General features: G+C 35.0%; 3 protein-coding genes across 5 annotated transcripts; 2 read left to right on the top strand and 1 right to left on the bottom strand.

Moving 5' to 3' along the window:
* LOC105155539 (kinesin-like protein KIN-4A) lies at nt 2,057-16,188 on the top strand. Its single transcript, XM_011071434.2, has 26 exons — nt 2,057-2,486; nt 3,752-3,898; nt 4,004-4,153; nt 6,133-6,386; nt 7,528-7,715; nt 7,799-7,923; nt 8,493-8,529; nt 8,712-8,803; nt 8,916-9,026; nt 9,578-9,691; nt 9,815-9,902; nt 10,093-10,205; nt 11,342-11,440; nt 11,533-11,646; nt 11,754-11,870; nt 11,948-12,028; nt 12,237-12,308; nt 12,901-12,994; nt 13,209-13,240; nt 13,327-13,424; nt 13,556-13,654; nt 13,800-14,021; nt 14,701-14,863; nt 14,942-15,088; nt 15,166-15,477; nt 15,732-16,188. Exons 1-25 carry the CDS (start codon nt 2,361-2,363, stop codon nt 15,391-15,393), a joined length of 3,111 nt encoding a protein of 1,036 aa, XP_011069736.1. The 5' UTR covers nt 2,057-2,360; the 3' UTR covers nt 15,394-15,477; nt 15,732-16,188.
* On the bottom strand, nt 16,890-21,085 carry LOC105155538. Of its 3 annotated transcripts, none has more exons than XM_011071431.2 (3): nt 20,836-21,085; nt 18,765-18,830; nt 16,890-17,514 (listed from the first exon to the last, which is right to left on the bottom strand). In XM_011071431.2, the coding sequence occupies exons 1-3, from the start codon at nt 20,986-20,988 to the stop codon at nt 17,149-17,151; spliced, it is 585 nt and encodes a 194-aa protein (XP_011069733.1). In that variant the 5' UTR covers nt 20,989-21,085; the 3' UTR covers nt 16,890-17,148. The 3 variants fall into 3 exon arrangements, with proteins under 3 accessions (XP_011069733.1, XP_011069734.1, XP_011069735.1); XM_011071432.2 differs by having other exon boundaries at nt 18,765-18,788; XM_011071433.2 differs by lacking the exon at nt 18,765-18,830 and having other exon boundaries at nt 20,836-21,083.
* Nucleotides 22,377-24,077, top strand: LOC105155537 (uncharacterized protein At4g06744). The gene has a single exon (XM_011071430.2). The coding sequence runs from the start codon at nt 22,744-22,746 to the stop codon at nt 24,016-24,018; it is 1,275 nt and encodes a 424-aa protein (XP_011069732.1). The 5' UTR covers nt 22,377-22,743; the 3' UTR covers nt 24,019-24,077.

The raw sequence follows: 24,324 nt of genomic DNA, 5'->3' as shown, positions 1-24,324 counted from the left end.
GAATGCGTTTTAGACACTATATGCGATGAATTTTAAAGTATCTATTCATCATAATATACTAGTTACCGTGTCGTGCAATACTTGCACGCATATAATAAGATAGATACTACACATGTTATAAAAAGAAAAGACAATACACGATTAAAAGTTGAGCAAGTAATAAATATGAGTGAAAGTCGGGTATATACATGATACTGGATTGACGGTTAAAATACGACGTAGACCATTTGGAAAAAATAATCAATCATGCTATTGTAGATTTTTAAGGGTATAAATGGTATTCCATATAACTTTCTTTTTGTTATATTAGTATTTTAGTCTGAACCCGACTCGGCCAAACTTGAACCAATTACATGACAAGTGTGACACACTTATTTTATTTTTGGTGTACAGTTTAGAAAAAGTGATCAATCACATAACAAGTGCGTCGCACTTATTTGGTGATTGATTTGGTCCGACTAAATCTAATTCGAATAAGAATTTTCTTAATGGAGGAGATTTATTTCATGTACATACGTATATATACGTGTACATGTACGTATACATAGAGAGTCACATGCAGAATGAGTGGACATCGTAATTTGTAGTTTCCTCGTGGAGAAAACAACTCGTAGGGAAGGGTGATACCATTATTTCCAACCATCACGTGGCTTGCGCTGTGTTTGGCCTTTTTCTACCACATTCTCGGCAAACAAACACGCCCTTTCCACGTGTACACAAATACACGTACATGTAATAATTCCGCAAATCGTATGCCAAACGTACAATCTACGGCCGTCGTGAGGATAATCATGTAATTGCACAACGACAAAAAACACAACTGTTCTTTTGGTGCAAAATCAGGAAAGACCGTTGGGAGCTGCGCGACATATTTTAGGAAAATATACTTACATATTTTTTGTATATATAATAATTATTTTTTTATATTTTAAAATATATTTTATAAATTTAAATAAATTACATATAATAATAAATCACACAAACAAAGAAAACAAATAAAAAAAATCAACTTAATGTATTATTGATGAAATAAAAAAATTGATATAATAGTGTTAAAATGACGTGCAATTTCTTTCTTAAAATAAAAAAAGTAATTATTATTAATTTTGAAATCATCTAATAGGGATATGATCGTCATATTTAAAAATTAGCATCACATTGTTCCTAATCATCGTTTGCGAGTATAGTGAGCATCTTCTTTTTAGATTAGTATAAATAATTTTTTTTGGTATTAAAGCATATACGATATGTGTGTATAATTAAAATTCAATTAAACTAAGAGTACATTAATAATAAAATAAATTAATTTTATATGAATATTAAATAAAAGAATTATTAATAAAAACATGTTTATTTTACGGATTTTTTTACAAACTTTCCTCGACGCAATTGCACATATCAAAATGTAGTCCGATCATAACAAGAAAAAAAACATAACCGAATATTTGGATATTAGAATGATATTAATAATAAAACTCGAGTACTTACAATAATTTTTATTTATTAATGATCATAAATTAGAATGTTGGAAGAAATTTTGTGGAGTAAAAGTGAAGTCTTGAAATCCCATTCGGGGTGCCGGTGTAGTGTACTGTGCCAGAATTGCAATGAAGAAGATTTAAAATAAAAAAGGATAATTACACTCTCATTTTTTGTAATTTGGTGTAATTATATATATATTTCTTATGATTTGAAAAATTACACCTTGCAATCTTGAGATGTGCTTTCATCTAACAAATAGATTGCTCGTTAATCAAAATTCACTTAATTTGTTGTTTTACTTTTGATTGACTTAATACTGACTTATTGCAGGTTAAATAATTTTTTTTGAACTAAACTATTCTTATAATGATAAAGATATACTACTTTAGAGACGTTAGATATAATTTTTAAAACTATATGGGTTCTAGATGTAATTATATCAAATTTTAGGGGAGGGGAGTGTAATTATCATAAATAGAAAAGCAAACTAAAATAATAATATATACACACCTACTGAAGTGAAAGTCTACAGTTACACACAGAACACACACTAAAATACATATACACACAGCAGAGGCGGCTTCTTCTTCTATTCCCTCAACTACCCTTTATTACTACCATACTCTCTCTCTCTCTCTCTTGCATATAGTAACAATATAGTTGGCTGTCTTCTTAACTTCTCTCTCTCTCTAGTTGCTGCATCATTTTCTGGTCCAAGAACTCTCTTTCTGTCTTTCACCCTTCCCCTCCCTCCTGTGAATTTTTTCTGCTAACTGTTTGTCAAACCACATTGAGCGCATTTGGCATTTTTCTTCCTTGGGTGGGGTTGTTTTTAGCTCTGGTTTTTATTTCGAGGCCCAAAAGGTGTATTTCTCACAATGGAAGCCAACTCCTCCGGGGAGGATTGTTGCGTCAAAGTGGCAGTTCATGTGAGGCCTCTGTTGGGAGATGAGAAGATTCAGGGCTGTAAGGATTGTGTCACTATTGTGTCCGGGAAGCCTCAGGTACTCAAAACACTCACAATGTGATGTGGGCTTTTGCTGTGAAGTACTGAAATTGCTGCAATTTCAAGAAAACAAGTGTTCCTTTTTTTCGGTTGCTGTGGTTGTCTGTGAGTTGGTTTAGGGTTGATTTTTTGCTGTTGGGATTGATGGGTCTTGAGAAGATCTGATCTTTCTTTGATGATATAATCCCAAGATTTTAGCTCTCATTGCCATTTGGGAAATTTGGTAGGCCATGCATGTTGAAGTTTGAGGTGCAGTGTTATCATGATCTGAGGTTTTTGGTGATTCCACAGCAATCCGGAGTTGGGTTGTGTCCAAGTAGGAAAAACATTCATAGTTCTAACATTTTCTTTTGCCATGTGATTTGGTCATCTTTTTTTGGCATTTCCAGAAGAAATTTTAGGCTTGCAAGTAATTCCAGAGTTGGATAATTTCCTTGCAAATTCCTATTATCAAGATTTGTAAAAGTTTAGCATCTTGAGAGGGATTTGGTTGTGAAATTTGGTTCATTGTTTGATTTTCTCTCGCAGTATAGTAAATCTCTCTCTCTCTCTCTCTCTCTCCCTCCCTCCCTCCCCTTCTTGAAATCAAGGATAGATGAATTCAGGACGCATGGATAGTATTTGGGAAATTTGCATCCTGTTGCATTACTGATGCATCCTCCAATAAAAATATGATGAGCAAATTTTCTGTTTTTGTATTTTCTTTCTTGGCTTACTTTTATTATCCTTTCCTTTTGGGTGGGGAATTGGGGCTTGGTTGGACTCGTGTTTGGGTATGTTCTGCTGACAGAATAATCTTACTGGTAATTCTTGCTCTGCAATGTCTGTTTTTTTAAAACTCCTGTCTAAAGAGAAGATATGAACCGTTATGTCGCACTTCTTTTAGTGTGTGAGATCAATGCAATTATCTCAAAGGCCTGGATAAAAAGCAGAATCTGTTTCTGTCAAAGGTGTGGTTTTATTTGCTCGTTTCTGCTGAAACATGCTCCTATAATCAAGCTGATTTTCATAGTCATTCATTTCAAGTAGTTTGCACAATTACTAAGTGGGGAAATGAACTATCCAGTAGCTTCTTTCTTATGCAATTTTTGTCCAAATTTGTTATTCTTCTGAGTGATAAATATTTTGTATTTGTCTTTTCATTTGTTTTCTTTGCCGTTTTACGGTTCCCTTGCTCACTTATTTCTCATTGGTGACTTGTAGATGCATTAAGCTGCATTGTTATTTCTTGTCTTATTGATACTGGTTATATTTCTGCTCCAGGTGCAACTTGGCACCCATTCATTTACATTTGATCATGTCTATGGTAGTACCGGCTCTCCCTCGACTGCCATGTATGAAGAGTGTGTTGCACCTCTGGTTGATGGCTTGTTTCAAGGGTATAATGCTACTGTTCTTGCCTATGGGCAGGTAAAGCTTAAGTCTTAATTTTTTTTGCATAAGTGGAAGTTAACATTACAATCCTGGCAGCAAAATAGTTTGTATCTGAAAGATATGAGTTCCGATGTGGTGCAGACAGGGTCAGGGAAAACATACACCATGGGTACTAGTCTCAAAGATGGATGCCAAACAGGACTAATTCCTAAAGTTATGAATGCTTTATTCAGCAAGATTGAAACCCTGAAGCATGAAATCGAATTCCAACTACACGTTTCCTTCATCGAGGTTCATCCTGTCATCCTTCGACGTTCTTTCATAATTTATGGATTGTCATCTATTACATATAGTGAATATCCTTCATGTCAGTATGCATATATGTACTAGGTATGAAACCTTTGGTGTAAAGGCATATTTAAACTCTAAGAAACTAAAATATGTCCTGAGTGCAATACCTATAATGCTTGTCATCCTTATACAAATGTGAAGGTTATTTAAAACATTTAATTCTATCATTTGTAATTCTCTTCTAAATTTACTTGATAATATTAAAAAATTTAATCCTAAAAAGTGAAAAAATTTCTATCTTGTATTGACTAATTATTATATTTGATGATCTTGTATTTTAATAAATTAGTGTGGAAGTAAAATACAAAATATAAAAAGAATCCAATACTAAAATAAAATTAATGAGTCAAAGTTTCTTATTTTTGAATTTTTTATGAGAAAATTCAATTTAATAAAATTGACATGTTTTATTTATAATTTTATTTGGCGATATTCTATGTTTTCAATTTTATTTATTTTTATTATATTATTTTTGTGTGATATGTGTTATGAAATAATTTTAAACTAATTATTTATTAATTATTATTAACAAAATTTTAATCTAATTAGACATCCGTTGTAGCAGTATTTGTATAGCTAGGTCCTTAAATTAGGCAAATTTTGTCAAAATATTGTTTACACGCCTCATTAACTTCTAAATTTGAAATATTACATAATGTTGTTTTTTGCTTTTAATTGTAAATTTTAATTTCACATTTTTAGTGTGATTTCTTGATCTTATTCATATGAATCTAACTAGTATTCTCTCTTTCTTAATCAATAATATATTATGTTCTTACAAACTTAGAGGTATTCGACTAAACTTATTTAAAACATTTTATATGCTCTTACATCTTACAAGATGTTGTAAGTGCTTAAAAATATTGAATCGTATTTCAGAAATGAACTCTTAAAGTATTTGGACAAATAAAAGATCTTATTGTTTACTAGTAATTATACACATCATATTTTCTTATTGATATTCTTTTATTAATATCTTTTTATTTGCAAAAAATATTTTAAATTTATGAATATACTAATTATTTGTTACTTTTAAGAAGAAATTATCCAAATTGAATAAATAAAAGGTATTCACAGAAAGACACTTCTAACAAAAAGGAAACTTATTTAGTAATTCTAATTCCTCTCAACTACTTAGATAAGGTATTCAGACGATTAAATTGTCTTTATAGAATTAATTCTATTATGATTATGATTTATTTTTAAAAGAATTACTTAAGTAAGGTTACGAGTGTCTTTTCACAATGAGGAACAAATACTTAGGATATTCACACTTTTATATATAGTATAGATATAGATATATGTGAAGTTTACTGCATTATTACCCAGGAAACATATCCGGCGTTTTTCTCGGAGAAAATAACTTGTCAGGTGATTATGTAAAGGAGACTGTCCATTTTGCCTGTTTGTCATCAATTGTCACCATAAGGTTCTCTATTGCATAAAGGTTGACTGAAAGCACTTGGCCTGAATTGGCATGACTAGAGACACTTGGTATTCATTATAGAATTTTCATATTTGTACTTGGACTCCAAAGTTGATTATCCAGTTCCTGTTATCATCAACAAGGGTTATTTGTTTAACATTTTGGTTCTTGATGGATAATTGCTCCTTTTCCCTGGATGGGACTCTGGCCTCAGTCATGTTTTGATTTGAAGATTTAAAACAATGGTATCGGTACTTTTTGGCTCAAAAAATGGCTTCATGTAACCCTTAATGATATTGCTTCAATAATCCAAGCATTTTGACTTACCCAAAATGCGTAGAGTGAGTTTTGCATCATTTTGCAACTAATTGTACTGTCTTTAGTTATTACTATGCTGCTGCTTTTGTATGAACGTTCTCTTTTAATTACCGTTCTCTAATGGTTCAGCATCAAATTTTATTGCTGACATTGAACTTTATATTTTCATTTGAAGATTCATAAAGAAGATGTGAGGGACCTGCTAGATCCTGATTCTGCTAACAAACCAGAGATAGCAAATGGACATGCTGGAAAATTGACCATCCCTGGGAAACCTCCAATACAAATTCGTGAAACATCAAATGGTGTAATTACACTTGCAGGATCTACGGAGCGCAGTGTTAAAACACTCAAAGAAATGGCTGATTGCCTGGAGCAAGGATCACTAAGCAGGGCAACAGGGAGTACGAACATGAACAGTCAGTCAAGGTAGATAACACAATGAATATTACTGGTTCATGATGCCTTTCCAGAGAAAACTGAGCATGTAACAGTATGATTCCTTGTGAAAATGGTTGGAAAATATCCATCACCCTGATGCAGGATAGTCCTTCAATAGTGTTACGAATCAACAAATAGGATCTAAAAGACTGCCTTACTGATAAAATAATGCTGGATGATTTAAAGAAAAGAAAAGAAAAGAAATCGAACAAGAAGTTTAAGGCAAAAGAAATGCTTCTGATATTTATCTAAAAGGCAAAAGCTGTAGAACCTCCCTTTGGAAACCTTTCATTTCTCTAAGACCTTCTAAGGTTCTCTCCTGGAAAAATCTTAGTGGAGTCTCACCATTAAAAAATTGAAAAACTTGCAAGAGCTGAATTTCTACTAATTAACTGAGTTTGAAAGAGGTTAGAGCACATTTACAGACTACAAGAATCTAATCACAGTAAAATCACACTGTGACCAACTTCCAACATTTCAAGCATACTAGAATTCTTTACTGTGAATCACAGAATCATTCTGTAGTTATATAACTACAAATCCTGGTGCTACCCACTTTGTTCTCTACTTCCTAAATGATTGATCGAATTCCTCCTCTCTCTATTCCAACTCAGTCAACTCTTAAGTGTTGGTAGCTCAACCTATAAGGTACTATTGACATGTAGCATGTAGGGACGGGCGGATTTATGCTTAAATTAACAAGAAAACAAGTTTAAAAGCTAAGGCATAAATATAATGAGGATTATCTTCAATAGACCTTGTGTTTCCTTTGCAATTATTTTGCTATATTTTTTAATATTTAAGGCTCAACTTGCTTCATCAATCATTGTTCAACTTTCAACCTCTTAGTAAATGTTAAGAGATGCTTTTACATAAGCTGGAAACTCATGAACTGGTAAAATAAAATCTCTAATAATAGATAAAACCGGCAATCCCATTGTTAATGGAAAGTTAGGTAATTTCATTGCATCCATTTATTTTATTAATTGCATTTGTTTTTACATAATTAACTTACAAGTCAAGCTTTTTGAGAAACCTAATTTGGAGAATATATTTTGAAATCTCATGCTCCCAAATGTGTTTTATGTTATTGCTGAGAGTAATCTTTCTCTTTCTTTTCTCTCAAAAGCCGTTCTCATGCCATCTTCACCATCACGATGGAGCAGATGCGTAGGCTTCATCCAGGTACTTCTAGTGATGGTAATCTAAATGACTGTATGACTGAAGAGTATCTATGTGCCAAGTTGCATTTGGTGGATCTTGCTGGATCAGAGCGTGCGAAGAGAACTGGCTCCGATGGTCTACGCTTTAAGGAAGGTAAGCAAGCAAAATTTCATTGGCTGTTGATTCTCAGATGTCGCTTCTCATACCAAAATTTTGAAACACATGCGTTTATGCAGGAGTTCACATTAACAAGGGCCTTCTTGCACTTGGCAATGTTATAAGTGCTCTTGGAGATGAAAAAAAGCGAAAAGAAGGTGTTCACGTGCCATATCGGGATAGTAAACTCACTCGGTTACTTCAGGTTTGACCTACCTTCACTATTCTAAGGAAAACGGCATTAGCTTTGTCATATAATATATTTTTTCATCAGATTATATATACCTAGTGTTTGCTTTGATGCTTATTTTGTAATAAACCTTTCTTGCATTACAAATAATCAAATTGTGATCAATTTGTAATGCTCTCCCGAGTTTCAATAGAGAACCATGCACTTCTCATGCCCCAGATTGGGTACAATAGGAAGTACCAGCATGTGTCCATATTCTTGCTCTTTTCTGTCATGTCAGAATGGACTGAATATTTGAAGTATTTTTGGTATCAGCTTAACCAAGAGAAAGAATATTAAGCATGAGCTTTATCTTCTAATGTCACTATGGAACTCTGGTTGGTTCAATTCGTAAACTGACACATTGTTCAGAATTATTGTAAGTTGTTTATAACTCTATTTTTGAGGATTTGAGCATCACACAACCTGCATTTCTTTTTTGACTCAAATATTTCCTTGTATTCTATACCGAGTAACTTCCTACTCCTCTTGTTACTGTGCTGTTCTCTCTTGTTATATTTGATGTTTTAAGCCTTTGGTGGCAGGATTCTCTTGGTGGAAACAGCAGAACAGTAATGATAGGTAACATATATTTTTCTGTTGTTTTGTTCATGGGAATGATTCTTATTATGATTATCCGTATCCTGTTAGCAATTTATTGTTATTTATGTTCTTCACTGCCTTCAAAAGTATGATTTACAACATTGAAATGGCAAACTGAAAACCAAAAGTACTTTTGCTTATGTTCTAACTTGTTTTTCCAGCATGCATTAGTCCTGCCGATATAAATGCTGAAGAAACTCTTAATACTCTGAAATATGCCAATCGTGCTCGGAATATCCAGAACAAACCTGTTGTAAGTGTTGAAGTGTTCTATCAGTATCTCCCCATTTTCAGATATAAATGTTGGTACACTTCTCTCTTAAAGATTTGTCATATCGAGATCATTTTGCTTGCTCGATGACCAGATAAACAGAGATCCCATGTCTAGTGAAATGCTGAAGATGCGTCAACAATTGGAATATCTGCAAGCTGAACTTTGTGCCCGTGGCGGAGGAGTTTCATTTGATGAAATACAGGTAAACTTGATCTTTATAGTGAACCCCTGGACATGGGAATCATCTGGAAGACTCCACATGCTTACGTTCCAAAAGTTTCCTGGAAATGCTTGGAACTTGTATGAATTAGACAAGATTCTTTTAACTGTTCTCACTACTTCGCATGCTATTTTGTCTTTAAATTACTAAAACATGACCTTGTTATCCGGCCAGTATTTTAGTTTCATTTGCAAGAAATGTGTTTTTGCCTACCTTTCAAATTTGATTCAAAATGGAAGGCCAATTTGTCAAAATCTGTGTGGGACAGTTGACGGTGGAGCTTGGACTAAAAGACATGGTTTGATATTTATAGAAATGCTATATTGATATTGCACCTTTTCCACAAATGGATAATGATCTTTGTAGTCTCTCTTAAAATATATCTATTCTGAAAATGTAGCCTTTCACTCAAACACTAAATTTTTTGAAGCTTTTTCTATTCAATGATCCATTAACACCTTTATGTAAAGATATTTATGTACATTGTCAAAAAATTGCATGGAGACAGCCCTAACTCGAGTTAAATCTTGCAGGTTCTTAGAGATAGGATTGCTTGGCTTGAGGCTACTAATGAGGAGCTGTGTCGGGAACTTAATGAGTTTCGCAAGAGAGGCGGTACTATTGAGCCACATGAAGTCACTTCGAAAGTATGTAACTATCTTTAATAGGAAACATAAAATCTAGCATGAGCACTACATATGTATTTGTTGACGAACATGCATATCTCTAATCTCGTATCCCAAGTTTTTATAAGGAATTACGTTTTGCAGGTGGGCGGAATTGGTGCAACGAAAAGTGAAGGTCTCAAAAGGGGATTGCAAAGTATGGAGTCATGTGATTATCAAATGAGTGAAAGCAGTACGTTACTCTATGTTAGAACATAGCTTACAACTTGATGTTCATCTTTTGACTAATGGTTATAGTTAGCTTAAAATAATTCTAATCAAGAAAATGAACTTAGTGTACTTTAAACTTCATTTTCCACAGAACATACAAATTTTCATTTTAGGATTGCATATTTGCAGTATTCAAATGTCAATTTTTTCAGGTGATTCTGGAGATATTGATGAAGACACCGCGAAGGAGTTGGAGCATACCTATTTGCAGAATAGTATGGACAAAGAATTGAATGAATTAAATCGACAGTTGGAGAAGAAAGAGGTAATGTAGTTTCCAAATGCAATTTGTTACATGTTGGGATATTTCATGTTCTTTCCTTATCATTATGTCCCGATTATAAGTCCATTACCTTATGAGGTAATGAAATTTCTCTCTAATTCTGGACATAATTATGATTTTGGACGTTCTGAACTTTAATTTGATCTTCATCTAAATGGTTGAGGGCCCTAAAGCATTTGGATTCTGTTGGTTAAATTCCATAGAAAATGATGTTTTCAGTGGCTACTAACAGATGTTGGAATAATATCTGAAACTGGTTGGAGAAAGTCCTATGCCGCAGAGAGGTCCTTGACATCTATGACAAAGTCCTAAGCAAAGATATACCTGACCGAAGGCACCATCTGATACTCAAACAAGTACTGGAAAACTAATAGATGGCTGCATGAAAGTCCTTTCCTCACATAGGATAAGTTTTCTCGAGTTTGCATATATTATGAGGCTGCCTACACTTCTCTACATAAAAAACCTCTGAACTTCCATCAATATAACTGGAAAGGCATGAATCACCTAATATAAACTAAACAACCAAATCAGCCTCGATTAAATGCCATCTCTGACACTCTAAAGGCTTTTGGACTCTGTGGGTAGTGTACAAACTGAGTTATCATAAGTTCCAAAGGCAGTACAGAGGCAGTTTGTGTCTATGTTTGCCTACAATGGTGTCCTGTATTTGGATTTGGGATTCCACATTGTGGTCACTAAAAGGACATCTGCCTGGATTAACATGAGGGGTATTTAGAGCAAGTGAGCAGTTTCTCCACTTTTCAGGTCTCTCCAGTTTGCTAAAATGCTGCTTGTCGCTTCTGGTGTTCATTTTCTCATATATAACCCCATTGATGATCTTGCCAATGTAATGTCATGGTCTCCACAAATTAGCTTTCTGCTTGATTACAAGATAAACTGCCAACTCCAAATTGGATATACCTGAAATGATCCAATCAAATTTTTCTCTTCCATATTTTCCAGTAAAGGAATGCCAACTGTATCTACTGTATTTGCATGACATTAGCTGCTTATTGCACTTTTTATATGAAGCAAATTTCCTGCCCAGTCATCATGCGTCTGAATTGATTCAAAGCAAAAATTTCCTTTGTTTTATATAAAACTACATCTTGCAGTCAGAGATGAAACTTTTTGGAGGATATGACACAACGGCTCTTAAGCAACACTTTGGAAAGAAGATCATGGAACTTGAGGAGGAAAAAAGGACTGTCCAGGTTTCATACTAAGAACAAGAACTATTCAATGACAACAATGTTGGCAACCTTTTATAATCAATCTCTCATCTTCACCTATTTAATGGATGCAGCGTGAAAGGGATAAATTGTTGGCAGAAGTTGAAAACCTTTCTGCAAATTCTGATGGACATGCACAAAAAGTGCAAGACGCTCACTCCCAGAAATTAAAACTTCTTGAAGCTCAGGTTTACTATGACACATTTTTCCGAGTACCTTGTTTCTCATTTCATTTATTTACTGTTGATTTGACACAATATATCCTTAAATAAATCTTGTAATTTCTGTACTTCAGATACAAGATCTTAAGAAGAAAGAAGAGAATCAGGTTCAACTCTTAAAACAGAAACAAAAGAGTGATGAAGCAGCCAAAAAGTTACAAGATGAAATACAGTGCATCAAGGCACAAAAGGTCAGATTTTGCTTTTCCTTGTTTACATATTTTCACCTTATATTTTCTTGTATTCCAATAGTTTTTTGGTGTTGTAGGTTCAACTGCAGCATAAGATTAAACAGGAAGCCGAACAATTCCGACAATGGAAAGCATCTCGAGAAAAGGAACTATTACAGGTAATTTTGCTGCTTATGTTCGTATAAAAAATTGTATAAAAGCAATCTGTAATTTGTGCAGCTGAACAAAACATTAAGAAGTATTATCTTCAACTATGGTATGAATGAATATTTGTTTGCATTTATATAAATCCTAATGATCTCCTGGGAGGATGTACCTTTCGAATCTTTTGCTTTTTTGAGTTTAAACTTGTCTCTTTATATACAGTTAAGGAAGGAGGGGAGAAGAAACGAGTATGAAAGACATAAACTGCAAGCATTGAATCAGCGTCAAAAAATGGTGAGAATCTTTTATTTGTGCATTTATAGATAACTTTCTAGTTTCAACTTTTTAGCACAAAATGATAAATAATACATGGCAAATGTGATTCACTTTTCCAGTTGCAACAGAGAGATTCTCTTTGAAAATCATTTAATTCTTTTGCCTGTTCTAGTATTTGACGTCAGAATATTGTGTGTAAATTTTGTCATGAAGAAATGGCTAGAGAACCTAAATACAGAATTTGAATTTTCTGCCGTATCAATTTATTAGTTCTTAAGTCATCGTTTTATAGTATCTGAACTCTGCCAAGATTAGCACTGCTCTTTGTTCTTCATCTTTGGGATTTGAACATGAAGTTCTTAGTTGTTCTTTTAGGTGTTTTGGCACTTTGGGGATTCAAACAATTGAATCAGTTTACCTCTCTGTTTATACAATTAGTGAATGCAACAAACATATAAACATACTTGCATGTTTTATTCTTGTGTCGATTATTCTGTATCCTCGAAAGCTAATTTTGACCTTATATTATACTTGCCAAACATAAATCACAGATACACATGGATTCTATTGAATGTATTGATGGAATGCCCGCTGAATGATTGTAATTCAGGTTCTTCAGAGGAAGACTGAGGAAGCTGCAATGGCTACCAAGAGGTTAAAAGAATTGCTAGAAGCACGGAAAACTACAGCCCGAGAAAACTCTGGTAGGAGTCTTTTGCCCTACAAAATACCATCTTATTGTCATCTTTTTCTGCATATATGCTTTACTTGATGAGGTCTTCGAAGTTAACTGTCTAGGATAGGACAATGTTGATGAAGTCTTGACACTTAAGTTTTCATATTGATGGTCATCAGAAGTAGTTTTATGAACACATTCCTCATTTATATATTTGATACTGATGTTAGATTTCTTTCCAGTGAGTAGCAACGGGAATGGAGTAAATGCACAGGTAGTCCCTTACTCAACTCCCAGCAGAAGATCTCAATCTTTCACCTTATGTAGTCAAACTATGTAAACCTGATCTTTGATTTTCAGAGCAATGAAAAGTCCTTGCAGCGTTGGCTAGATCATGAGCTTGAAGTTATGGTGAATGTTCATGAAGTTCGTTTCGAGTATGAGAAGCAAAGTGAAGTGTATGTACCGTTCATTTTTCTTTTTTTAATTTTATTACAGATCTTCTTTATATGATTTCATTACATGTATTCCGCACATACAAATGCAACTTCTGGTGCTATTTGTAAAGTGTTTGTTGGCTCATCTCCAGTCGGGCTGCATTGGCAGAAGAGTTGGCTGTTTTGAGACAGGTTGATGAATTTGCTTCCAAGGGTGTTAGCCCTCCTAGAGGGAAGAATGGCTTATCGAGGTAATCATATTCTTACAGCCGGTTATGTGATTAAGTGAAAATCAACTGTGCTATAGTTCTTCCATATTAAAGGATTAACATATGCAAATCTTGAGTTGCCATGGAAATTTAGAAACTGTTCTTGATTTGCTTCTTTACTTTCCAGGGCATCTTCAATGTCACCAAATGCAAGAATGGCGAGGATTGCTTCTCTTGAAAGCATGCTTAGTATTTCATCAAATTCACTTGTTTCCATGGCCTCACAGCTTTCAGAAGCAGAAGAACGAGAGCGTAGTGTCAGTAGTCGTGGACGCTGGAACCAGCTTCGCTCTATGGGGGATGCAAAAAACCTGCTCCAGTATATGTTCAACTATCTTGGCGATGCAAGGTAGATAGGCAAAATTAATATCCTAATCAGTTGAAACTTTTTCTTTTGTTCTTTGTTCTCTATGGTGTGCGTGCCACTGCAGCTTTAAGGAAACAAAGCACTAGTTAAAAGCAGTTTCAATATCTGAAAATTCCTAATCTAGTTGTTCATTCTAGTGAACATGAATACCCATGAGAAACATAAGTAAAGATACTTAGCCTTGAGAAGGACTACTAATTGATCACCAAAACTGACATTTGTTCAATTAAGGGAGCAATGATTATTTTGATATTTCATTTGAAACATTATATTGATCCTTCCGACCAATCTTGTTATCTTCATTACTAGACCTCTTATATTTCAAGTAGTATGGTTAAGCTCATTTTGCAGCCTGTTATATCCCCATGATGTCTAAGCTCTCATTCTGAAGGAACCTTCCTCTCTCTCTTCAAAAGAAAAGGGACTGTAAGGCGTTGAATGAAATATAAATAAAGCTTGAACACTGGCTAATCATTTAAATGATCTGCCTATCCATTCTCACTAATAGATGAACCAGTGGATGGAATAGGTTTGGAGGAAAGTACGAAAGGGCTATAGAGTTGAGACAGTGATGGAACCAGAATCTGGAACCCCAGAGATTGTAGGAAATCGTAACTTGCTTGATCCAATTAACTTTATAGGATTTTCATTTCATCAACAGGTGCCAATTGTGGGAAAAGGAAACTGAGATCAAAGAGATGAAAGACCAGATGAAAGAACTTGTAGGCTTATTGCGACAAAGTGAAGTCAGAAGGAAGGAAATCGAAAAGGAGCTAAAACTGAGAGAGCAAGATGTTGCTACTGGATTGGCTACACCTCCTTCAGTACGATTGCTTTTTGTTTATGTTCTTGCTGATTGTGTTTCTTTTTCTACTCCTTTCTTGACTTTTCTTGCGCTACAGGGAAACTCGCACAAACACGTTGCAGATGATACTAGTGGCCCTTTATCTCCAATTCCAGTACCAGCACAGAAACAACTCAAATATACGGCAGGAATTGCTAATGGTTCAGTCAGAGAATCTGCAGTATTCACGGATCAAACACGAAAGGTTCATTTACTACTACTTACACTTGATGTTGCTACAGAGTGTTCTATTTGTCTTCACAAGTTCTCTTGTAAGTGCAGATGGTGCCTATGGGTCAGTTGTCAATGAAGAAATTAGCACTTGTTGGACACGGTGGGAAACTGTGGAGATGGAAGAGGAGTCATCACCAGTGGCTATTACAGTTCAAGTGGAAGTGGCAAAAACCTTGGAGACTCTCGGAATGGATTAGACACAGTGATGAAACGATCATGAGGGCCAGGCCTCGTCCGCAGGCTCTTCCTGATGTTATGTATAGAAACGGTCACTAGCTAATATATCTCAACCTTGTGCATTCATTACCCATTCCAGCTCCCGACACATGGCACAGGGAAGTGTATTTGAAATAAGTGCAGGTAAAGTTCACAAAATAATCTACTACTTGAGATATAGTCTAATCATGCCATACAATATTCTCATCCGGCTATAAAGTTACAATCATAGTACATATCCTTGGAACCTTGAAAGATTATTATAACATTACCTTGAACATCAGGATGTCCCCTTACTCAGTTACTCTCGACTTTCTTCATGTAGGAAAATTCGTATATCACATGTAGTTTTTCAGTCCAATTTTTCAAAAATTCATTTTCCATTATGTGAAATGCAGGTTGATGTATATGTGGCAGTTGGACAACTTTTGCCTATAGGTTATAGCTATATCGGTAGACAGGAACATGAGTGAAATGGTTTTTTCGACCTTGGAATTTTGTAGTCGTGGTTGCTCATCGGTTGCATCTTGTGGAACGGTGCCACTATGAATGGGTACTCACTTGCCTGCGTAATACTGAGGACCACACTTTGAGCTGTGGAAATTCTGATGTAACGGAGATGGTTATATTTGTGCATCTCCTGGTGTACTCCATTGTTGTATATACGTGTCCAAAGTCTTATCTTATTTTCATCAAATCACTGTAGTGCTTGTGAAATTCTCCTTTCTTCTTCTGTAAGGGTTTCTTCCTGTTTGATTTTTTTTGGCTAATTGGCCTGTTTGTACATTGTGTGTAAGCACAATATTGGTCTTTTTTAAAGGGGTTATGCAGTGCAGCATTAGGTTCGGAAAGATAGTTTGGTTTGTGCTCATAGTTTTTTCTTATTTCATCATCTTTCAAGATCTTCTACTTCAATCATATTTCTCCAAGCAAGTTATATGTGGCTCAATCTTGTATGTCATTCTGGCGGAAACAGGAGACCAGCTTGAATCCTTCTAAATCTATACGTACAGTTTGTGATGCATGGATATACACGATATGATACGCCTGATATATAATTTACACAACTTTTAGGATATGACATGGTTTTCACATGATAATTCTTTAAGTGTACTGTACAATATATATAACTATGTATATATATACAATCATTACATACATGTAAACATGTAATTAGTAAATCATTTATAAAATTATATATGTCATTGTAATGAGAAATATTTTATTTTGTTCATAATATTTAGAGGCAAACAAAAGATGATTTTCCGATTACAATACTGTTGACAGAAATAAAATATAATAGTAAAAAAAAAAATACGGTAAAAAGAATACTTAATGGGTAATACTATGTTCTTTAATTAAAATTTAACAAACTTTTTAATCTTTAAATTCATAAAATGTATTATCGATGAAAATTACGGTTGGATGCATTATCACTCGTGTCCTTCCCGTGTTGATTTATTTTAATTATATTTCTGGACATGTTAAATAGCGTGTCCAAAACATGTTGGAGTCGTGTCTAATAGTATTATCCGACACATATAAGATGCTGCATGAAGTGATATTTTTGAAGTATACTTAATAGTGAACAATGCTATGTGAAGAAATCTACATGGAAACGGAGATGATACACACAGCTAAATAGAACCCAATACAACTAATACTAGTGCACCCTGTATTATTCTATAATGAGAGAACTTAGTAATGATACAAGTTGAAAGATACAATGGAGCATTTAGCAAATGCATGCCCGATATGCCATGTTCATTGGTTCACCCATTATGCAGTGGTGTAAACATCAAGTGCATAACAAACTCAGATTTCACAACACCAGAATGCAAAGTGTTCCTCTTTGCGATGGTTGCTGACGAGACCCCCACACTGCAAGCACACAAAGCTGCTTCCATCAGAGAATGCATCGAGCACGACCTGCTTCCTCCCTGTCTCAGCAAGAATTGAAGTTCCTTGAGGATCTGGTTCAGTTGAGTGGTTATCCATCCTATGTTGAGATAATTGAGGTTGAGAAGGAATCGCCTCAGCAATTGCACATTCAGCAAAGAGTGAAGCCAACTGGTCAGCGGCAGCACTAGCTTGAAGTTTGTTTATGTACAGTTCGCGAGCACGACTTAGTGCTTGAGATACAGCTTCGTCTCCGCCTTGTAATTTCATTGCCATCACCACCTTTAAATAAGAGTATTAGTTCTAGGATCACATACTCTTCAAAGACGACAAATGGTTGAAGACTTAAATTATTTTCTCTCTCCAAACTCTGATTTTCAGTATCACGTCGTATGAGGAATAACACGGAAGAATATAACCTTAGACCAAAACTAGACGAAGTACTGTTAGAAAAATACAGTAAATACCAACCTATTTAGTTCAGTTTATTCTCTTAGGTGGAAGAGGGGATGTGCAGATGATGGTGAACAGAAAGTGTTAAATATTGATATTCATTTGGAAATATTTCAATGTAAATAAAATGGACATAGTGCTGCTGCTGAAGACTTTAGTTAATTTTTAGTTCTTTCTTATCAACAAACATAAAGACAAATAAGAAAAAAGGGACAATAGCAACATTAATTCCACAAAAAATGAAAAAACAAGCATCAGTATTTTCTTTACTTAGCTCTTAATCATATATCAAAGTGATAATATTCAAAATGATCAAGGATTTTATAACAGATGACAAAGAAAAGCAGACAACAGAAACGATAGCATTTCCCGGTCCTTAATATGGAGCCAAATTGCAGTCAGCATATATGTGAAATGGTGTTAAGATGAGATCAACTTTTAATATGTAAAAAGTGATAAAAAGATGAATTTACATCATCATGTTGCAGACAAAGAACTGAGCATGAAGACCAAAGAATTATCTGATGCATTTGTGTGCTTTAACTCGCGGGTATAGGGTAGGTCATAACCTATTTGTAATAGTTACAGGTATGTTTTATGCATATACAGAAACACATATGACAGCACTACAATCTTTGAAATCCTATAGATATTAAGTTAAAACATTTCAAGGCCAAGGAGGAGAAGGCATAAAAGCTGGTTATCACTTGTGTTTGTGACAAGGGGGATTTCCTTAAGTCGAAAAAATTGGTCTCATTGTACATATGTGGAATATCTAGGGAATGCAACTGTATTAACTGCTGGAGGGGTCCATGTACTCTTTGTTTTATACAATCGGCAGAAAGCAATGCATCTTAATGCCTTGCCATCTATAAATTATATTCAACAACAAAGATTGAGATTAGGCACTAAAGCAAAGACAGGTAGCAGCCATGGCACGTTTAAGATAGGTCATCCATCAAAAGTTCAACAGCTGAAAGAAAACACTCTTAAGTATCAACAAGTGAACATCTCATAAAAGAAATCAGACAGAAGAAGATGCAGTAACAATTCCATCAAATAATTTTAGCATGTTTCACCTCAAGTAACAAAAGGTCCTGCATCTGCAAATTCACATCACAGCGTGTATCATCTTTTGCTCTCAACTACAACGACAAGAGCACGTAGATTAATGTATTTGCAGGGAGTGAATACATGATCGAAAATAACAGCCAATTGACAATAGTGAGTCGTATAAAAGGCTACTAATTGACTAAAAATATTTTTAATCTATTTCCTTTACCAATACAATTTGTTAATAGCATTAGCTGAATTGTTCATAGAATATTATGTACGTTTCTCATCATTCAATCTCTGTGCATTAAATTCTATTTTTCTCGTCTTCTGAATGCATTGCACCAACATTAGTGCATTATCTACAGCTTATTATATCTCAACTCCAAACGTTTGACACAAGTTAGAAGGTTATATATTGCTTGCCACATTTTTATTTCTATCTTATAGGATTCCAGAGCCTTTGTCCTAAAAAGTTAATTTCTTTGCATTGATGTTATAATGAGTGCTCCTCTCTGGATCATACATTGAACCATTGGACTTAACAATATGCATCCCAGGTTCCAACTCCAGTTTCAGTAACTTAAAACCCTATTGTCTAGAAAGTGATAATTTACAAGAAAAATAACCTTTATGGCAAGGTATAGATGCTTTCCGACTTGTATAAATAGCTTTTACAGGATCATTGCTATGTCACTGACAAGTTAACTTGGTCCATAAGTATTTTACGGGAAGTTACTATCTTAGATTACTAATAACGTCATATAACAAATCACTTTGTCAGTCTAACAAAGAGCACCTTCTTCTTTGGCGCTAAACAGCAGTTAGACTTACTACTGACATAATTGCACTATTTGCTTCACAGCTTGCAACAACTGCCAAATTCTTTGAAACCAAAATTAGATGGAAAGTTGCCTTGAGAGGATTCAGTCATCCTAAAACTAACTTGACTAGCCAAAAGTATATCATTATTCATACATTAGGGTACTCTAGTAATTATACTGTGTTTAGATTTGAATTTCTAGATGCATCATTCAGCATCATACATACTTAACTTGTTTCTGCTTAACTTGATGATATTGTTAGCAGTCAATCTTGACATCTCCTCAGCCCATCATTACTAAGAAACCACATTCAATGCAGCATTAAACATCTCTTATACGACGATTATGTACAGCCATTCTTATTCACTGAGTGATTTAAATAATGCAAGATTTAGATTCTAATAGTGAATGAAAAACATATTGCCGCATGCCATGCATTCCCCTTATTGTGGGATAAATTCTGACGACTTTGTACATTTGTATTTGGCATGTAAAAGATGCAATCAACAATCACGGCAGATGATCATATTCGTTGAAAGTATACTGAAGCCCTGTTAAGCGTTTTCTTTAAACAGTAAGATAACTGGAGAGAACCATTCATCAAATCCATGCTCTATCTATGTATAAGTAAAGATAAATGCTATCACAGTCCAACTTATATAAAAAAATTGATCTTTAAACCCCTTTTCTCATGTCACCTCCACGTACAAGAAAGGAAAACCTATTCCAATTTATTGTAATTGATTATGTAGTTAAGTACATCCGGAAGCACAGAAAAAATCCACTGGCTTATTAAATGTCGCGGAACTCGATTACCAATAAATATAGAACAACTGCATCCTAAAGACGAATTCTTAGATACTAATCCACTGTACAATCAATGATTTTGCACATTCCAATAGAAGCATTCACAGAATCTCAGACACGAAATAGAGATAAGTGAACAAGAAGTAGTTCAGTAACGGCATTACACACTAGCTACTTCACTAAAGTCCATCCGATGAAATTCACAATTCTCATAACGCGCAAAACTGTAGAAGAAGACAACTTATATATTTCTTGTTCCAAAAAAGAAAAATAAAAATACATTTTTATATCTTCCCACAAAAAGATACCAGCTACTTAAACACGTAAAATCAGAAAACAAAAACTCAAAAAGCCAACTGATCACAAATGCAACCAAACAAGCCATGAATCAGACTATTCTTCATCCAAAATCAACACAAATGAAGAAGAAACTCAACAAATCAAAGCAAATGAGGGACAAAATTACCGCTTGGAGAGCCTGGGAAGGCTTCCCTTGATCAACCAGTTGGCGAGCCATTAACAGCAAATTCCTGACATCGTTAGGGTCAGAACCCGACCCCACCGCCCGAGGCGGAGCTGCGGCCTCCGCCTCCATCATGTCGGTGTCTCCACAGTTCATGGCATCACAATTTCTTTTTTTTCCCTTGTAATTCTGTCCCCTTTTGCCTTTGTATTGAATAGAACCAGATGTTTCCAGCAATTTCTGCTTGAGTTGTAAAATTCTCTTGATTAATATAGAGTGTGAAATCTGGGCCTCCTTCATGGGCCGAAACTTTGGGGTGGGCTGGAGAACACTATTTGGGCTCGTTGTTGGGCTGAGAGCCCATATCAGTTCATGTTTGAACAATTATAAACGTCGTTATAAAATTATAAAATACTCCATTATGAAAACTCATAATAGGAGTATTTGTTAAGGTATTTATAATTTTTAAAATATGAAAAAGTATTTATAATTAAGACGAATTTTATATATGCATGTATTTGTCTATTTATATATTAGTTTAATTGTAATTTGTCGCAATTGTTGCTTTATTGTTATGAAATTCTTGATACGTTTAACAATATCTTGAGTATTTTGATGCATTGTATAATATTTATTAATTGTTTTTACAAAGAAAATAATGTGAAAAATTTCGTTGAAAGGTCAATTGCAGTGCTTGGTTGTCAACTTTTGGATGATGGAATTGATTGGATTTTGGTTGATCAAGTCAAATTTATCTTGTAACTGATTTATAGTGTAAAAAATAATTTATTATATTAAATGTAGATTATAATGATTTTTTTTAAATATTGTATAGTTATAAATATTTTTTCATTGTTTGAAAAATTATAAATACTCTTTTAATTTTAATATTTTTATAACAATAAGCCCATTCCGTTAGCTTTCCTTAGATTTTCATCCAATTTTTATAATGATCTCACAAAATTCCCTTTAGATCATATATTATAATTTCATATGTTTTCTAGAATTTTTTAAAATATTTTTATGGAATAATATGTCTACGGATTATTTAATTTACCCACCCTAAGGTGTTTCCAAACCTTTTTTTTATTTTTAAATTTAGCAAAAGTAGTAATTTTCACCTCACCGTCTAGAAACTATAAAATTATTTTGCACTGAGGAAATATTTATAATTTTTCTAATAACGAAAAACATTCATATTTAAGCCACAACTCAGGGGAAATAACTATAATTTATCCGGGGATTGGACTGGGAATCTTGAAATATATTCAGCCCAATTCTTTGTTTACTTGCATTTAGGCCAGCCTCAGTGATATCACTCGGCCCGTATCTAAATCCCAACAGGCCCACTAGAGATGGATTGCATGTGATTTTACACATTTATCCATAGATATAGAAATATTTAGTTCAAAATAACCCAATTTCCAGATATCTAAAAAATTACTTGATTTCTTTCTTTAACTTGTTTCCCGAATTTAATTTTATGAATACAAATAAATAAGCTATATAATGTGGCAATTTAATCTTTCTATTCCATCCCTCATATATGGTAAAGGAGACCTAAATATATTATCACTTATAATGTACTGGATGGGATTGGATTGGATCCAGATAACAATTTTGAGGTTGCTTGCTCACAAGTGCCTCCATTATAGCATCCATCATCTATGTATACATTATCAACAGGAATTGCACTTAACCTAAAATGCTACTAAATTAATCTACATTGACTGTCATTCTCTACCAACCAAGGCACTGCGAAATTGTAAGCAAAATTGAAACCTAACACACTGCACACAGTGGAAGTTCCAGAGCATATAAAAAAAACCAAGTGATGATTCCTTAATCTGCCTGTGGTTTTCTTTCTATATATCTTCACTGTGCGCACACTGCTGCTAAGTGTTAAGTCCAATGCACGGAAAAATAATGAATGCGAAAAGCTGTTTCAGCAGAGCTCAGATTCTGATCTTAATTGCTCTGATCGTACTAGTTTGTCTTCAAGTTGGGACTCTTGGGAAGAGCCATACAGTTGAAGCCGTAGCCGGTGGTGGGGTAGTACTGCCTGTTGCTCCGCCACCTGCATCTTCTCCTTCTCTGGGTCAGTTGATTTTCGCTGATCTAAGGCTGGCCGTCGTTTATCCGGTGATTCAGAAATTCAAGAACCTGATAACTTCTGATCCGCTTAACATCACAGGGTCGTGGGTTGGCGCAGATATATGTAATTACAGGGGGTTTTACTGTGAGAGCCCCCCTGACAACAAATCAGCCATTGCACTGGCTTCCATTGATTTTAACGGGTTCCAGTTATCAGCGCCAAGCTTGAATGGATTCCTGGATCAGCTCCCGGATATAGCCCTGTTTCATGCGAATTCTAACAACTTCGCCGGGGCAATTTCTCCAAACATCGCCAAGCTACAATATCTGTACGAGCTTGATATCAGCAACAACAACTTCTCCGGGCCCTTTCCCACTGCTTTGTTAGGCATGGATAGCCTGTCTTTCCTGGACGTACGCTTCAATTCCTTCTCGGGTGCGGTTCCTCAACAGCTGTTCAGCAAAGACTTGGACGCCCTCTTCATCAACAACAACAATTTCATGACGAGACTGCCCGACACAATCGGCAGCGGCCGTATTCTCTATCTTACCCTAGCTAACAACAAGTTCTTCGGCCCAATCCCGCGCGGGATCGCCAAGGCCTTGGAAAACCTGTCAGAGATTTTGCTGCTCAACAATCTTCTAAGCGGCTGCCTGCCTTATGAACTGGGACTCCTGAAACAGGCCGTCGTCTTCGACGCCGGGAACAACTACTTAACAGGGCCTTTACCCTTCTCTCTGGCGTGTTTAGAGAAGTTAGAGGTTCTCAATTTCGCAGGAAACCTGTTGTATGGACACATCCCGGAAGTGCTATGTGGGCTCGGAAACCTGGCCAATTTGTCGCTGTCGGATAACTACTTTACCGGCGTCGGGCCTGTTTGTTGGAGGCTGATCAAGAACGGGGTGCTGGATGTGAAGAAAAATTGCATTCCAGGTCTGCCGTTCCAGCGATCAGTGGCTGAATGTGCGGCATTCTTTGCACATCCGCGGTACTGTCCCTACATGCCAACATACGCACACATTCCCTGTTGGCTTCCCCACTTCAAGTCTTCTGCATTAGCCCTTTCTGAGTTGGCTCCTTCACCTTCTTGATTAGTGGGGTTTGATTTTCAGCTCCTTTTGGCTGAAATTGTTGTTGGATTTCCGCAAAGAAATGTGTATAAATTATTGGTATGTTAATGATGTTACATCACTGTCGTAAAGTTGAATTTTTCTTCTCTTAAATTTCCATGCCTGGACCATATGTTAATTAGTCCAACGTTAGTCATGTCAAATCATGAAGATCACTCCAACCACGATTGCTCTTCTACAGTGATAATGTGCAAGGAAATGTGGTATGGTTATCATTCATCAAAATAGAAATTCTTATATTATTATACAGAAAGAAGAAAATTTTTG

This window comes from Sesamum indicum, linkage group LG2 (genome assembly GCF_000512975.1).
Source record: "Sesamum indicum cultivar Zhongzhi No. 13 linkage group LG2, S_indicum_v1.0, whole genome shotgun sequence".
NCBI classification, from domain to species: Eukaryota; Viridiplantae; Streptophyta; class Magnoliopsida; order Lamiales; family Pedaliaceae; genus Sesamum; species Sesamum indicum.
Note: the sequence above shows the minus strand (reverse complement) of the source record. Positions and strands in the feature narration are given on the sequence as shown.